An 18,173-nucleotide genomic window follows, 5' to 3' on the forward strand; every position below is an offset into this window, starting at 1 on the left:
GCGTGTTTCAAGCGATGGCAAACAGGCGTCTGTTTCCGGTGACATTTGTTGCATCAAACGTCGAAGTTTGACGCAAACGTCAGCAAAATTCAACAACATGCAGTAGTGAAATGGGAGGAGCCAGAGAAGGAGGGGCTCAAATCATTTCATGTCCTTCCATAGTAGATAAAGGGTTTCAAAATTAAAACGCAAAACTTGAATTAAGAATTAAAAAAAAACGTTAAAAGGGCTAAAAATTAGGACACTTTTTCACCAACCCTGCAATACTGTTTCATGAAGCCTCATCTACCTATCACTACAGTCAAGGCCTCATGAAACAGAGGCCACTAGATGGCACTCTCTGCTCTGAAATCTTCGGATTTGAACAAACTGTTGAGCTCTGAACACTGTATCCTCACCAGCTCATCACTAACTATCAATGATGTTCTCCGAATATCACACTCTTATTTAAAGATGTGGTGAGGTGGAGGTCAAGACGCCATGGATCTAAAAAAAAAAACAAAAAACTCGTCGTGTTCAGTTTATCTCCCTGTGATTTCACTCGACACCGACAGACTGCAAGTCTGTCAAATGAGACTCATCCGGAGGAAAAACCAACACAGAGCAGCAGTTATTCCTCAGCATAATAAGGGAAATTATCTTAGCGTCAACAATTTTGATAGGTTCTGATCCGCGACTTACTCACGAACCAGCTCATTCTTTCCCTCCGTAATTGAGGTCTTTAGATTGTTTCACCTGCGACTGAAGGAAAATCCTTGTTCCTGATTACAGCTTCCAAACATGCGTATTCTATTCAAAGGCCATGCGAATCTTCGAGATGTTCCACGGGGATCTGTGCCAGGAAAAGTAGATGCGTGACGCTTTTAAATCCCACCATCAAAAGGGAATGAGAGGGGGATTCTGAAGGTGCCTGTCGCTGAAACTGCACAATGGAAATCACTGCTCTTCCATGTTGGTTATGAGCAAAGACATCCTCCTCCTCCCCTTCTTCTGCCGCTTCTCCGGGGTCGGGTCACGGAGGCAGCATTCGGAGCAAGGAAGTCCAAACTTCCTGATCCGCACAAACCTCCTCCAGCTCTTCCCGGGGGATCCCGAGGCGTTCCCAGGCCAGAGCGGATCATCTCTCCAGCCAGTCCTGGGTCTACTCTGGGGTAGGACATGCCCGGAACACCTCCCCAGGGAGGCGTCCAGGGGCATCCGGATCATGAGCCAATATTGATATGGCCGGCCACCACTTTGTCAGTTGTCACCAATGGGAAAAAGGATTTAGCGGAACATGTATTCAAGCCGGCGACACCAACAATGATGTCACGCAACTGAAGCCTTCTCTGTCATCACGGTCGACTGTCCTTTATTGACTTTCACTGGTCATTTTCTGCCCAGAATCCGCTGGTTTGTTACGAGGCAGAGGCCAAGCTAGGCAGCTATCAAGCCTTTAACTAGGAACCATAAAAGCACCAGCAGCGCCGGCTCCTCACGCCGCCACAATTGTGCCCTTTACAGACTTCAAGTTCTCGCTAAAATAACTTTCCAGCTCATTTTTGCCTGTGCTCCCATTTTCCCAATAATCAGTTTTGGCTTGCAGTCACGGACGCAGGGGCTAGAAATCACAAGACAAAAGAAAATACAGTAATTACAAGGCAGTCTGATTCATTTGTGACTCGCAAGGTTGAATGTCAACTGCTGACACAGCATTTTCTTGTTCGGGCAATTTGCACTGAAGCTGCCTCATTTGTCTGTCGTGCTATTTCACATGACTTTTGTTGTTTTGTAAGAATTTTTTGGACCTGAACAGAAGCTGAAGCTACAGTCCTCTTGCTGGCTGACAAGCTTTGTAACCTCAATAGGCTCAGGGCATTTTGTACTTCAGTGTTCCTCTAAAAAGTCCCAGAATACATTCGATTAGATGCCCACTTCAACAATATATAATATAATAACCGTCGCACAATGGGAGCATCTCTGCTTCAGGCATAAAAGTCATCACTTTCTCATTTAATTTCTGCTTGAAGAGTCCCAAGTTGAAGACAGATGTCTTCAATCACTCGCTCTGGTCAGAGATGACTGAGTGACCTTGTGATATGTGGAGCACATCCAACACCAGTGAATATAATTCACCCACCTGTTATTATGCAAATGGAGATAGAAGTGCATGCTAATGGTAAATCATAACAGAGCCTTAAATAAACCTTTTATGAACATCGGGTGCCGGCACTTGCTACAAGTGATGGGCAGGTGAGGCTTCATGAAACAGTGTCGTCATTTTCAGAGCCCACCTGGTGTCACGCTCTGCTCAAATATCTCGGATGTGAACAACAATTTCAATGACACCTCACATAGTATTGAAACCAAGAGCGCCACCCACTGAGGTCTGAAAATGATTGTCATGTTCTCCTGGGTTACACGCAGTGGAGATAAGTGACTGAGTAGTTCACCTCTGTGACAAAGGGTGGCGCCGTGACCTCTTCAGTCCTTCCACTTCCTCTGTGCGTAGAGGAAGAGCAATGGCAGCTGACAGGTAGCAAGGAGCTGTTTCAGACTGCTGCGTTGAACTGTGTCGACAGTGATGGTGATGACTGATGCACTAGTTTCACTTCAGAGCTCCAGAATTCTTTATCCATCCGTTTTAGAAGTTCTTTTTTTGATGCGGGTGTGCACTGTCTCAGTACCTTTCACCTTCCTTTCAATGAATTCTGACATAAAGACATCAGAAGCAACATTGTTGAGGCACCTCAAGGGTTTTGGTGAATGTTTTCCTTTAATATTTGATGCCTGCTTAAAGCAGCACGTATCGGTTACACTCTCCATGAATCAGTCGACAGGAACCGTTTAGGACCCGCTCCCTCAGGTGCATCTGACTTGCTAAGTGTTCACACATATGACAATTTGTTCCCCTCCAGACAGGTTTCCAGGGATGAATGACTGAACATAAATCCAGTCTATTTTTTTCCCTCCACCGACTGTTTTTCTAAGTTGCCGCGAGTGATTGACAGCTAAGTGCTCCCAAAACACGGCAACCATGTTGACACTGGCGCTGCACAGGCCGTATTCATCTCAGCTCACATCTTGAAGTCTGCAGGCGATCAGGACCGGGCCCGGCGAGAGCCAAAGATCGAACAGCCTGCTGAAAATCGTCACTAAAAATGGGTGCGAATCAGTGCTGTGATGGCAGATGAAGCTGTTTGACTCATCCGATGACAAATTTCAGATGGCCTTTGTGCTGGAAGCATTTCCTCACCTTCCTCAGTTCACCACTCACGCTGGAGATCCAAGAGGAATATAGTTACTGGAACTGTATCTGCTGTTATGACATCACCCTCTTAATAGTAATGGCTTTTATTCCCAAGCATATGGCGGTCCGCCATCCTGCACCTCCACTCCTGCTCCCCTGTAGTGAGAAGGAACACAATTGTTTCTCTGTCTTCCCCTCCTTCAAAGTTGCCTCTGCGTCCGCCGGGCTTCAGTGGCCAATGGAGTCGTAATCGCACGCTGCGAGCTGCAATAGCTCTGCCTGAGGTTCTGGGCGGTTAACAGCCTGAAGATTGATGGGACTCATCTGCCAAGTTGACTGCAATCCCAGAATACCAGAGGAACCGAGGCTCGAACGCTGAATCAAGTGGCATAATTTCTGACTGAATCCTGCCAGAGGAATTAACGGTTTACTGAGGGGTCAGATGGAGATCCAATGACGCTTCTGTGTAAACGACTTTTACAGTCTGGTGCAGTGCCAGGACTTCGCAATCCACCCCAGCGTTTGTTAAAAACGGACTGGATTCAACGTAGGAGCCAAGGCACTTTATGTATAGTTACATTCTGAGAGTGATTTATGCACCTTTCTGCTGCCAGCAACAAGTTCAAACTTCCAGTGTGACGGCTAATGTGTTTCTGAAAACAGGAGACAAGCATTGCATGTAATAGAAAATATATTCCCTGTAAAAGTTTATGGGGAACCAGCCACCTCGACATTTAATACAGGATAAATACAATGGCATCTTATAGCACTCAGCTGTGGTTAAAGGATCCCGTAAAGAAAAGAATTCAGTGAAAAAGAAGTCTAGTTGCAATACTCCATTTGCTGCCAAATATTTCCAATACTTGATTGTTTCAGTGGCGCAGGGGTCAAAACATCTCCAGATGTGCCAACGGAGGAGGCAAATGAAGATGTTGGGGAGGGGAAGGTTCTTCTTTTCAAAGCCGTCTCAAGCTAAATGTATGTTTTTATTTGTCACCTTCTTGTGTTGTAGTGGCCATCGTGTGAGGCTTTGGTTGCTCGCCAGTGTGGGCTGGTCGTAATGATCTAGAGCCGAACACTGAGTTCGTTCATCCACCGGCTGTTGAGGAGACTATTCCATTCGCAGTCTTCCTGTTAGTCTTGGCCACACGAGGCAACTCCTGCGAGCTTCGCCTGATGAGGAACCATGAATGAGCACGGAAATCTGAAGAGTATCTTCCGTTGGGGCCAATAACCATTTGCTTCCTGACAAAAGTGGCACTGTATGAGGAAGAAGGATGAGACGGGGTCGTGCAGGACATGAGTGAGGACAGTGAAACAGTAGTGAGGAGTGACGGAGGGATTCAGGGTGAGAGAGGGAGTCCCTCGGGGATCTGCCCATTTTTGTTTCATTTTATTATGAACAGACAGGGACAGATGCGGACAGGGAGCGGTCGCCATGGGCCATGATGTTTGCTGATGATATAGTTGTCTGTAGTGAGAGTAAAGATGAGTAGGAGAAGCTTACTAGAAGCAAGAGAAAACACGAGGAAGAGGAAGACTGGAGACGATAAGGTTGAGCGTTCTGGATCAGTCACGCAGAGTGATGGACAGAGACAAAAAGAAGTGAGGAGTAGAGTGCAGGCAAGGTGGAACAGGTAGAGGCGACTGTCTGGGGCGATCTACGAAAGAAGATGAGCAGAAAGAGAGGCTCTATCGGACAGTAGTGAGACCTGCCATGATGAAAGGGCTGGAGACCGTAGCTCTGACGTGAAGACTGGGGCCAAAGTTAGAGTTGAAGATGCTCAGGTTTTATTTGGGAGCGACCAGGAAGGACAACAGAGGGTCAGCTCAGCGCAAGTTTGGAAGCAAAGGGAGGCCGGGCTCAGATGGTTGGGATAACTGGAGAGGACTTGGCTGGAGAAGAAGGAAGACACTCATCTGATAAAGGCGGACATGAAGGTAGAGGTCTGGAGGAGGGGTACGATAAGGTAAGGTAAGGGATTTCAGCTGCCAAAGAAGAGTCAGCACTCGCATGTTTAGTCCTATCTGCCTGTTATCAGTGCAGTGCAGGACATGTAATGCTTGTAAAACAAAACAGAGAAGGCCCCTCACTCTTCATCCCGCTGCATGCACATTACTTTCCACTCTTGCGTGGTGAGCAGGGTCAAGTCCCAGACCTGAAACAAGGAGCCAGCAGTTGCACACACCTGAGAGCTCTCCATCCGATGAGCTCACGCGGGCTGAAGTCAAAGCCGCGCTGATTTATAATGCCACATTCCAGATCGCTGAGGTGTAACCAATAAAAAATTTCACTCTATCAGGATTGTGAACTTGCGGTTTCCACTGCGACTATGAACCCAAAGATCAGGCTCTAATAGGTGAAAGCTGGATTTTCCGACGCTCCTCCGAAGGGAGCCGGACTCATGATTAGTAAGTCAACATCTGAAATATATTTTCCAATTCCAAAGCTGTTACTGGATCCAGATGGATGGGATGTGGGGTGATACTTCCTGTTTTTTTGGAAAGGCCGTTCAATGTTTTGCTGTTTAGATGCCCTGGACTAACTACTTGGACGTCCCATCTGATATTTCATCAAAAACCCATCCAACAGTGTTCAGAGGTTCAGGCAGGAGTTCCACTCCAACTCATGTGACTTGGACTCTGACTTTGGTTTGACTCTCAGCTCCACTTTTGTTACTGATTTTAGCTGTTAGAGCTTTAGTCTAGTAGTCCAAACATACACCTGAGGGGCAACTGAAAAAGAGAGCGAGGACAAAGCCAGACAAGACGGGAACAGAACAAGACTTGGACTTGACTTGACGAAAAAAGACAAAATGACTTGACAAGACCATGACAAGATGAGATGTCACAAGACTTGGCAGAACTCGACGAAAAGCGATGACTTGCCGGACGAGATCCAACTAAATGGTTACTTAACTTGAAGTGGAGACTTGACTTGACGGAGCAAGACAAGTCGATGACTAGACGAGGCAGGACTCAACCAGACTGTAACTAGACGTGGAGTCTTGACTTAAGACTAAACGCTTGACTAGACGAGATGGTATTTAATTAGAAATGGAGACTTGACTTGATAGTGCGGGGCGAGACGATGACTTGACTCGGTCAGACTATTACTTGACTTAACATGGAGACTCGAACTGGTTTGACCACATTTTTTGTCGTCTTTTCTCTCCCGGTGGAAGTCGGCGTTACATGTTCACAATATAATAACTCAGTAACAACGTTTCAACATGTACTGTCAGTTGTAGCACCAGCGTAAGTAGAACGTAACGCCGCAAAAATCTCCTCTTGTATAAGTTCCTTTCACTCTTTTTGTTCTTGTAAAATGTAATGTAACTGAAGTATTTTCTGTCACATTATGAAAGTACTTATGATGTTCCGCATCACTGTGGGTCAGCAACCTTTTTTGTCCTCTGGACAGTGTTGACAAAGGATGGAGGAGCTCTGTTTGCTTCATGTGCTTGTCGCTCTCTATAGGGTGTAACAGTTGCTCCTAAGTTGTTTGGGATAAAAGCTACAGGACAATGTTCAGACACCGACTGGCCTCCACCTTTCAGTTGACTTGACCAGTGCCATGGCGTCTTTAAGATCTCATGAGGGCGACCACTTTGTTGTCAGTGTCGTCTCTCACACATTTGCTGAGTATAAACTGTACCTCTGTGAACTCCACATTTGAATCTAACATTTCATTCCACTCCTCCTGTCTTTAAATAGCTCAGCGCAGTTTTCCTTCTTGGCATGGCTGCCTGTTGACAGATGTGGATTGTCGATAGCTCTGTGGCCTGCCGAGGTTTATGGTCCTGAGGCCGACATCAGTGCCTGTTGGCCGCCTCATCACGTCTTGAAAGACGCTCTTGCTAGACTCAGCGTTCGGTCCAGAGGACGAACCCGATACTTTTCCTCACACTTCATCGTTTCGGAAACGACCGTAAATAATCACAACCACCTTGTATTTTTCGCATTTATGTAAAATTTATATGTACATGTAATGAGGCAACAGTTCATCGCATGACATTCCAACCATGAGACAAAAATAGTGCTAAAACAGACCAGCAACACCCAGCGAAACACACCAGAGCACACAATTGGCAATATTTTCACTTTTTCAGCGCCGCAGGGCATTTTCCATTACCAGAGAATAATGACTGCTGCAGTGAGAGCAGAGCCGCAGAAACAACAGGACGACACACCTGCACATGTTGGGGTGCAGATATGGAAGTCTTTGGGGGGCGAAAAAGAATCAGTCAAAACCGTGAGTCACCACACAAGGGGAGTCTTCATCGCTGGCTCTGCGGAAGCAACGTTTCCATCCGACCCGATCTCCACCTGGTGGTTCTGGCTACTGCGGGACGGAACCATTTGCAGAGGACTCAATAAATACCCCTCGCATTTCAACCAAGGTATTGCAGAACATGGTGAATTGGAGAAAAAAAAACAAAACTATGAGCTGTACAGACCAACACAGTAGAGGAGGACCAAAGTATCTACAGGCAGATGGAGGTTTAGAATCATCGAGGAAGGGCTCTTACGAAAAATATCCCGCGTTCAATTTGCTGATAAAACAAGACAGTCGACATTCCAAAGGTGTAAATATACAAAAGATATATAGATATAAACAAGACAGAAGAAAGAATGATGTGAATGCTTGTGCAAGTCCATGTAGTGTAGGGGCCGAGCCAGAGTCCTATTTGAAGACATTCTCAAAGGCGGGGCACTTGTAGGTCTTGAGTTTCTTGATGGCCTTTTTGAACTCTTTGCTCGACTTGTCCCACTTGTGGATGCCGGTCAGCAGGAACTGCTTGTCCACCTTGCGGCCCATGATAAGGTAGTGGTTCGACAGGTTGTCCAGCTGCTGGCAGGGGCAGTCGGCGCCGTTCTTCAAGAGCAGCACAAGCTTCTTCAGGTCCTTCTTTTTCAGGGTGCCGGCCTTCAGCAGCTTCTTCTTCTTCTGAAGAATCACCTTGCGATCCATGTTCTCTCGCTTCACCTCCTTGATTTTGGCTTTGAACGCTGTAAGAGACCAAAGCAGAGAAACATGAGCGTGGCTTATCCTGGAGGCTTTCTGACACCAACAGGGTGAAGATTCAAGTTACTGGGAATTGGTGTGAGTCTTTCCAGTTCACTGAAACACATTATGGAGCCGTTTCATCTGAACTCAATAACTGTATAAATAATAATAACTGTATAACAGTGATGGGTAGGTGAGGCATCATGAAACAGTATTGCAGGGTTGATGAAACAGTGTCCTGATTTTCAGAGGCCACTAGATGGAGCTCTTGGTTTAGAAATGATGTGAAGTTTCACTGAATGAGTTGTTCAAGTCCAAACATTTTACAGCAGACGGTGATCTAGTGATCTATCGGATTCAGATATGAGGAGTTTGAAGCCCACCAGAACTCCATCTCACTCTAAGTCCCTCCTGCTTAAACTGACCACCAACTCTCCCAAACGCGCCGCTGACCAGCGCCAAGGTCGCCAGATCTTTATCCACTCCAGAAGTGTTCCGTGATATTGACGGCATGTTTTCAAAACGTTCTTCTGAAGCTATTTCGGACGGTTTGAAGGAGCCAAGGCAATTTGTCCGACCATCTGTTAAGAGGACGAGCTACTCTTTTCCATTAGAGTTACTCCTGTTGCCTGGACACAGCCGGCCATTCAAACACTGTCACTGCTCCTCCAGCTTTCTCCTCTATCAGTATACAGAGCAGGATGTAACAACACTCCAATGGCACTTTTACGGCTCATAAAAACCAGTGGAAAGAAAGAGCAAAATCTGATCAGCAGTTCCAAGAAGTAGTCATCATGCTCAGTAATAATTGGATTAAAACATAAAAACTGTTCTGTGTTGAAACCAAACCAGGTTTTGATCAGCCATGAGAAAAAAGATGAGGTAAGTTTCTCCCTAGTGGAATCAAACAATAGCAAAACAAAAAGATTCACATTCAAGAAAAATTCTTCTAGTCCAGAAGGAACGGTGAAAAGAACCTTCTTGTGCGACCAAACCCCCCTTTTATTGGCCCTTGCATTTGTTTGAACATCTGATGCTCAAGTGAACCAACTAATCCGTCACTCAACTCTAGTTAACCTTCTTATCGCTCCCCCTGAAACAGAGCACGGGTCCCACTGAGGTGGTCCCAGTCTCCATCTGCCTCCACACGTTAGGGCCTTGAAGGAGAACAAAAATACATGCAGTTTCACTGGCTGACCGGGAAGAAAAAGCCATGCCCTCGTGACGGGCCAATTCCTAAAATGAGACCTCCACTTGTGAACCCCCTCCCTCCCCCCCGCGCGCCTCTCTTGATGCGTGCATTGCTAATTAAGGTGTTAAACGTGATCCAAGGTTTTTTTTCCCGCCAGTATTTAGAGTGCACATGGTAAGGATTAGTACTCTTATCCTCAGTCTCTCATCTCTGGGAAGAGAGCTTAGCGTTCAGTGGAATCAAAAAGACTAACCTTCATAATTAGTGAGTCGCGGAGGGGCCACCCCAGAACCACTCCGCCGCGATAAACCCCTCATGCTAGCTAATCCTCTGACACTTGAACTTGCACTGCACCTTGTTTTTGATGGTTTAATCTCTGCTTGGTGAGCAGAGGCAGGATCAAATGCTACACTAATCTCCCTCAAGGTTTTACTCTTGTAATACAAACTGACACTGCAAACTTGTCACTGAGACCAGAGACACGGACACGCTATTCAGTCCAGCGGGACCTGTAGGCTTGCTTGCGTGTGATACACAGCTAGATCGGAAAGTGGACGACCGATATATATTACCATGAAACAGTGCTCCCTGGTTTAGACATTAAAGACACATCCACATCATTCGTCGATCTCGTCTGTGACGTCCTGAGCGCGACCAGTAGCAGCATCTTATTGGTCAAAGCTCATCACCTTCATGCCCCTTCTGCAATGTGGCACCAAACATGTCATTATTAGCGCATCTGTTATCACCTGATATCACTTTAAACCGTTCCAATCGTTTCCCTGATATTGAGATACCTTTGGAACCCAATTTCCTATAGATCTTCACAAGAGAAAGTGGAACTCACAGTCACTGAAAGCAACTGACACGTTGTTAGGTGTAGCAGGAAAGGAGCGCCATCCCATGGCTCATCCAACCTCTGTCTTTCTTCAACATGACGCGCTGCCTTTGGCGTCAGGACAGGACGCAAACGTCCACTTTCACAATGTCAATATATGACGGGAGTGAGGATGAGGGTAGAATTTCCCGTCTTGACAATGAATAACAATTTGTGCTGACTGAGAATAACTCTTCGGCGAAATAAGAGTTCATGACGCATATTTTTGACATACCTCATGACGGAATCATTTCCAGGAATTTCAACTTTCTGTGCGCTCGATTTCTTCCCTTTAACCCAACGTGAGTGACCCCTGCCACAAGGTCCTTTGCTGCTCCAGAGCCGCAAACATGACCCCAAGCCCCAGCGTGTCATAAACCCCGATGCCTCTTCTCACTCACAATAACCTCATCCCTAAAGCTTAAGCCCTCGGTCCTCCAGCAGTGCCTGTTTACTGCATCAGCAAGGGGTGGAGGGGCGGCGCACTTTGGCAATGACAACAAAGTGAGCTATCCAGAGGCAGGAGAGAGATTAAATTGAAGGGTGTTTGGAGTCTGCGGGACAATGTGGTACCGTAAAACCTTAAGCACTGAGCTAAATTGTAGTGGGACCCAAGTGTTGAGTGGGATGAGCTGTAAATCTGTTACCAGCTGAGCACCGCAAATCGCCATGATCAGAGGGAAACGTATGAGCAACCCACAGACATTAGGGGCTAGAATTGAGTTGACTCCAAAAGTCCTGTCGCTTTAAACAGCGTGTGTTGAGCTCACTCTCACTTGTGCAATCCATGTCATTACGCAGCGTGTTACATGAACACCAGAGGAAGTGAATGTGCAACTTCCAGTCTGCGCCGAGCACAAAGGCGCTAACTCACTGCCATTGACTCGCAGCTTTTCCAGACCCCCAGTGTTCACACGAGATAACATGTTATCTTCTGGTGTGGAGCTCAAAGAGCGCTCCAGTCCTGTCTGTCGTTGGGAAAATAAAACAAGCGGTGATTAAAGAGTATTTTCCGTCGGCGTGTTTTTCTTTCTCTCAAATTCAAGACATTGTGTTGTGCTTGGCGTCGGCTGCTGTCAGTTGTATTTACTGTTGCAGCGTTCTCCTCAGAACAGAACAACTTTCCATCGGCCTGGTGGAAAACGCGACAAACAAACGGTTGGCTGTGCTGCTGTGATATTAGACAGGGATCGCGCTGCTGTCAGACACCCACTGACCCCTGTCTGCTCAAGCCACCACCATCGCTGGGCCGCTGACATGGGGGTTCATTTGTCACAATAAAAAATGTTTACGTTTGAAATGTTCAATTTGACTCTTACGTTCCTATGAGAAACTTCAGGGAAACATTACTTAAAGACGATATATGAGGTTCCGCCGACACAACAAGAACTCACTATGACGTGATTTTCAGAAACAAAACATCTGGATTTGGCACATCTGGTCCCTTCAAATTCATCGGTCAACATGATGACAGCAGCTTGAACCCACGGCTGTTGTCATTGGCTGCTATTTATGTTCTCTGATATCCACCAGCGCTGGCTCCCGACTCTGTATGTCCTCAGATGCTTGCTAGACTTTGGACAAGGAAACAAAACAACACCCGTCTTCCCCACGGATTGAACCAGACATGAATGTAGCGCTGCCCCTCCCCACCACCCCCCGGCACATCAGCACGCTGACAGACAAGGTCCCACCACCACAGACGCATAAACAGCCCAGCAGTTAGTCAAACAACTTCGACAGAAACATTTGTCCACACCCAAGTTTCCACTGACCCCTGTTCTCTCAATGTGCCACCTGTAATTTATAGAGCTGGCAAAAATGTTGCGAAGCAAATCAGTGAGTCAAGACACATTCTTCCTGGATGTCAGAATAATTGGATGTGTGAAAAGTCCAGTGGGGCACAAAACGCTTCCATCGTCCAACTGAGATCCAGTTTGGTCACTCGCTTTTCAAGACAAAATGCTCTGCTTCTTTGGTGTAAACACAAGGATTTGTACGTCTATACTTTCCACCTGGACCGATATAAGACAAGGTAGTACACAGGCCCTGCCTATGGGTGGCGATGAGACACAAGAGAAGAAGATGGCAGAGCATATCCACAAGCATGTAGCGTCATGCTATATTAGCATGACAATCACAACGTAGACTGAGCCATCACAGGTCACCAAGTGTAAGGGTTGGACTCCCAGTGTTGGGATCCTCTAGGCTCGGCTGCGGTGGCAAGAACTATGGGTACCTACTGGTGATGAAGTATCGTGAAACAGTACTGCAGGGTTGATGAAACAGTGTCCTAATGTTCAGAGGCCACCAGATGGAGCTCTTGTTTCAGAAATGGTGTGAGGTTTCATTGAATTAGTTCATGAACCCTTGTCTAACCGTCACCACTGCACCTTTCTATAAACTGCCACAGTTAACGTTCTTGCAGAAAACCACCTAAGCAACAAAGTGTAGTTCTCAGAACGACAGAGAAGAGTCCATCATGACTGAAGCAAGCATCAATGATTTCAACTTTGACCTTTGATAGATACAATCCAAACGTTTCCACGTTTCTCCCGACAAGCGAGGTACAGCGCAACCGTTCACTTGTGAATTGTGGTGGTGGTGTATACATCCAAAACCACCAACAGTCCAAAAGCCAAACCCACTGCTATTAGCGCCACATACTGAAGTCTCTGATGTTGCTCAAAAATGTTTAGGGGCTCATAATGCAGAGATTGTTTCCATGTGCGGTTAGAAAACCGAACATTCTGCAAAGAAAATAAGGATTATGTAGCAGCTATTACATCAGTTTGTCATTGTAAATACCTTCCGATTTTCAGAATTTAAAGAGGCCCTTTTTGAGCCGGGACAGAGTGAGAGGGAGTGGATGGTCACTAGTTCAGTTCAATGGGTGCAAGCTTTCTGCTAGTGAAGTTTGGTGTTGAGTATCCCCGGGATCCGACTTGCAAACAAGTCCACAAACAACTGAAGGGAGGTAAGATTCAGTCCAGACAGCAGAGTAAACATTCTTCTTTACAACGGCACTGACCTTTCAAATAAAAGCTGACACCAGTCCATTACCCCGGCTGTGTACTCAGACCAGTGACTTCTGACCCGAAGACAACTTGGGCTTACGCGGTATAAAATAGACCGAGAAGCCGTCTGTGAAACTAAGGGCCAAATCTTATCATGTCCCAGGGAGAGAAGGCTTACCGAACTCGCTGGCACACATGTGATCCAGCATGGCGTCTGTTTTCATTTCATTGTCACATGGAGGGCAGATGGGTGAGTAACCTGTGAGGGAGGAAAACAAGATCAATAAAGAGGTAAAGGAAAAAAAAGGAAGCTAAATCTAGAAGAAAAAAAACATCATTTTACACATTGGAAAGGATAAACACAATGATAAAGGTCAAACACTGAGCTGAACCGATCCATCATGAAAGGCTAGACACACCTTACGCACACATACGCATCCAGAGATGCTATCTGGAGTGGAGTCTCGTCTGCAAGGCTTTGTACCCCCAGATGAAGTGACCTCAGTCAGGAATGTCTTGGGCTTTTATGACGGGCTGTAACTAAACACTGCAGTAAACACTGCTTTGCTCTCAGCTGCATTTGGACAGTTCAGATCTGAAATGATGTGCTGCGTTTTACACGTGAGAAAGTTCCAGAATTCACTGTGAAATCCCCTAAAAAGAAGATAATGACCCCCGGAACCACGAGCCAAACACGGACTTGAGGCACATATCTGTAAATATTCAACCGGCACCTTTTTTTTTCCTTCTTATTCCTGAATTCCACAGATGATATCACCGCGCCAAACAAAGTTGGAGCGGCCTTCGCGGCATCTTGCAGTGTTTTAATTCAAGCTGACTGGAATCCAACATCACACCGTGAGTCTGGATGGACGGAGTGAAAAGGGGGGAGAAAAGGAAGAGAACAAATAGCTTGCTCCTCATTGCCCAGTTGTCCATTACATGTGTTTGGCGAAAGCTTGTGAAAGTATCGCCGAGGTGTGAAGAGCTTGTGAAAACACACACTGTTGACAGACTTGCTCTGTCCTGCTGCCATTATGAGCCAGTTTGTCCTTTAAATCAATTATCACTATTGTGCTTTGCTCCGTTAACGGACTAGCTGGTCCTCATTTCCAAATGGTCTGAAGAAATGCCTTAAATGTTCATCTTTTCAGGAGAGATGGTCACTGCAGTGCATCTGAAATCAGACTGGAACACAATAGTTTTTTTTTGTCCCACAGTTTCCATAATATGCAAACGATTGAAAACGACAGAAACAAAGGATTATTCTCCTTCTGGATGAAATCTCACATGATCACACGGGATTAAACAAAGCGGAGAGACCAAAACAAGCGGAGAACACACCATGCAGCACGGAGGTGGACATGACTACGGTGTTTCTGGGATGTTTTTAATCATCATAAAAAACATCATAACTAAGTGACCGGAACACGTCCACTCCTCGTAGAACTTAAGTCACAAATCCTGCCCGGACCGAAGAGGCGGACCAGTTCAGGACATCTGCAGACTGGAGTGAGATTTACTTCTGAAGAATGAAAGCTAACATCAATTCAATAAATGTTCTATGTTAGGTTCTTGTTGGGGGGGAGTGGCTCTGCCACTGTTTTAACAAATCTTGGCCGAAACCGTCGACCTCTGTAGTGTTATGCCAACGTAGCATGATACACAACTTCCAAAATATCAGCTGGAAGAAGCGTCGTTCGTGAATGTTCAGGCGACTCCTGAGCAGGATTCTATTAAAAGTAGTCAAACTACGATAAGAAATGTTTTTTTATTATTTAAAAAATGGCTATAGAAAATGAAAGCAAATGAAAAATAAATGGACAAATAAAGCCATCTGTCTTGACTGTCCGTGGTGCTACACTACTTCTATATCTCTTGTGGTTCCTGGAAGCTGAAATTGGTGGGAATGAAGACGGTCGCTGGCATCCAGCAGAAACTGGCTACAAGAACTGGCTCTTTTTTGAAATGTAATTTCACGGGCGCTGACAACAAACGATAACAGGTGACGTACATTAAGAGAGAGAGAGAGCTGTGTGGTCCCGTGAATAACCTGAAACGGGACTCTTTTTAAGAAGAAGAACAGCCCCCCCGCCCCCATCCATGCCACCATGTCAGTCAATCCCACCCACCCCCCTCTGAACACACACAGATACAGCCATGGCTGTGGATCTACAGTCCTCCCATTTATGGCCCTCTGCATCCTGCGAGCCATGTTGTGTATTTAAGGCTGAATTTAAGAATGATTCATTTCTGACTGCATACTGCAGTTTGTGGGAATGATATACCTTCATGTTCTGGTCAGCCACTCAGACGGCTCTCCTCCAAATACATGGGACTCGGACTTTAAAGGTCATTTCAAAACACATTTTTGGTTGCTAAATGGCTTCTCTCCAGCTCCGTAAAAGCTCTTCAAACCGAGGATCAGTGTGTATCAATGTGTCGCCAATCAGGCCACTGGTTTTTTTTATGTCAAGTCATGAATCAATCCAAGCCGAGTGATGATGTGAAACAAGAGCTGTTCCGGGGTGGCACAGCTGAATAGTCTCTGGCTTGTTTGGGCTGGGATTTGCATCTGCAAACACGCCGCGGCCACTGAAACAACATTCTCAAGCCCATTTAACTGCATGGGTGTCATTTTTTACAGAGCGGCAAAAGTGCTGGCTGTTTGTTTTCCTAGTCAGGTAGTTACTTTGAGTTAGTTGGTGTAATAAAGTGCATATTCACTGCAGTACATAAAAGCAGGGGCAGACGCGCCACATTTGTGTTCCTTCTTGCAGCATTCTTATCGTTTTACATATGAATTTGTTTGAGGTCCTTCTCACCAAATAAGAAGCCACATAGTCTTCAGTCAAGATTGTCATGTTTTTGGGTTATTTTCACACTCCTGAAGACGAATCAACTGTATTTAAAAAAAACAATAAAACAGTTTGGTATTTTTAATAAAGAATGTTGTGGTTATTTTGAACCCTTCCCCCGTTTTTCAGCATTTGCAGCCTCACCAATTTTTAAGCGAAACTTAGCTAAAACGATAGAAACCGAGCTTTGTTTCGACTAGTTTCTGGGACAATGATACAGAGACAACTGGAAAATACAGTGATAAATATTTTGAATAGCAAGCATAACATTTGCACTGCAGTGTATATGCATTATAGATCATATAGATATCAACACACTTTGCTTTTTCTTTAAGAGTCACCATGAGTCTGAGAATAATTCCTTGTATATTGTTAATATAAAATCCTGAAAAGTCGCAATCGTTGCCTCACAACCAAAGTACTACGTTTGTATTTAATTTATTGATAAAATGAAAATGAAAAAAAAAGGTTTCTCCAACTTACAACAGAACCAGTGACCCAACAGAGGTTAAACGTTAAGTGTAATAAGTAAATATGCATTATAATCCTGTAATAAATGGGTTTCAGGTGGTTTAGGAGATTTCAAAGAGTTTGGATTTGTTGTGTGTGTCTCTAAAGGCGCCTTCTGTCTTGAAAACGACTGGCTATATTTGATGAAAAGTTCCTTGATTTCACTCGAGGACCTTTGAACCTTTGCAGCGGTCGGAGCTCACCTGTGGGTTTGGTGGCCTCGGTGGCGTTGGGCTGCGTCATGGCGATGCAGACGTCGTCCTGAGGGAACTTGTCGCAGGTGAGCATCTCCGGCCAGGGGAAGCCGAAGGCCTCCATGATGGGGGCGCAGCCGTCGCGCACCGCCTCGCACAGCCAGCGACACGGGTAGATGGGCCGCTCCAGACACACGGGCGCGAACAGCGAGCAGAGCAGCAGCTGCGTGCCCGGGTGGCAGAGCTTGTGCAGCAGCGGCACCCAGCTGCTCGCCTGCTGCTTCACCTCCGCCAGGCTCTCGTGCTCCAGCAGGTTGGGCAGCATCATCCGGGTGTAGCCCACGCCCTGGCACAGCCGCAGGTCGTCCGGGATGTCCACGCACTGCGGGGGTTTGCCGTAGCTGCGCCCGCCGTTGTAGCTGTCCGGCTTCCAGTCCACGTACTCGTACCCGGACGCGCCGCAGGCGCACACCAGCGCCGCGCTCAGCAACAGGCGGAACACGCCGCTCAAGGACTCGGACCTCATGGCTGCCGCGGACTCGGGACGCGACCAGTTCATGGAAAAGCCGGAGGCGACTCGGGAGCGTCTTGACAGCAGGAGGAGGTGCGCAGGAGTGTGAGCGCGGAGCTCGGAGGGGTCCGAGTTTGTAAAGTTGCGCTCGACCAATCGCAGCTCGGTCCTGCCTTTTGGCACCGCGCTGTCACTCACAGCTTAATGACCCCGCGTGTCAAAAGCTCCCCGGGAGCCTCCATTCTCTTCCTCTTACTCCTCTTCTTGTTGCTCCTTTGTCAAAACAAAACGTCGTTTGAAAGGGGAAAAAAAAATCCTGACTAAATGGAGGAGCCCATCTACTACTATAGACAACAACATTTCGCTTCAGACGAAAACATTTCACTGCTGGCAAAAACATTTTGCTGCAGACAAAAACATTTCGCATCAGACAAAAACATTTCGCTGCCGACATCAGCATTTTGCCGCAGACAAAAACATTTTGCATCAGACAAAAACATTTCGCTGCCGACATAAGCATTTGACTTCTGGCAAAATCATTTCACATCAGACAAAAATATGTCGCTACTGACAAAAAAAATTCGCCACTGACAAAAACAATTTGCTGACAACAAAAACATTTCACTGTGGACAAAAACATTTCACTGCCGACATAAGCATTTTGCCGCAGACAAAAGCATTTTGCATCAGACAAAAACAATTCGCTGGCAACAAAAACATTTCGCATCAGGCAAAAACATTTCGCATCAGACAAAAACATTTCGCTGCCGACAT

The 18,173-nt window shown here is 46.2% G+C and overlaps 1 protein-coding gene across 1 annotated transcript; it reads right to left on the reverse strand.

The window, feature by feature from the left end:
• Nucleotides 1–7,179: 7,179 nt before the first annotated feature.
• sfrp1a (secreted frizzled-related protein 1a) lies at nt 7,180–17,490 on the reverse strand. The gene is made up of 3 exons (XM_053870963.1): nt 16,898–17,490; nt 13,505–13,585; nt 7,180–8,242 (listed from the first exon to the last, which is right to left on the reverse strand). The coding sequence occupies exons 1-3, from the start codon at nt 17,445–17,447 to the stop codon at nt 7,917–7,919; spliced, it is 957 nt and encodes a 318-aa protein (XP_053726938.1). The 5' UTR covers nt 17,448–17,490; the 3' UTR covers nt 7,180–7,916.
• Nucleotides 17,491–18,173: the final 683 nt, after the last annotated feature.

Source organism: Synchiropus splendidus, chromosome 7 (genome assembly GCF_027744825.2).
Source record: "Synchiropus splendidus isolate RoL2022-P1 chromosome 7, RoL_Sspl_1.0, whole genome shotgun sequence".
In the NCBI taxonomy this organism is placed as follows: domain Eukaryota; kingdom Metazoa; phylum Chordata; class Actinopteri; order Syngnathiformes; family Callionymidae; genus Synchiropus; species Synchiropus splendidus.

Bases quoted from the DNA above. Each gene is read 5' to 3' on its own strand.
- sfrp1a (XM_053870963.1), bottom strand. From the start codon at position 17,447: ATGAACTGGTCGCGTCCCGAGTCCGCGGCAGCCATGAGGTCCGAGTCC. The intron at 13,586-16,897 runs GTGAGCTCCGAC...CCTCCCTCACAG, and splicing joins CGAGGCCACCAAACCCACAG to GTTACTCACCCATCTGCCCT. The intron at 8,243-13,504 runs GTAAGCCTTCTC...GGTCTCTTACAG, and splicing joins CATGTGTGCCAGCGAGTTCG to CGTTCAAAGCCAAAATCAAG.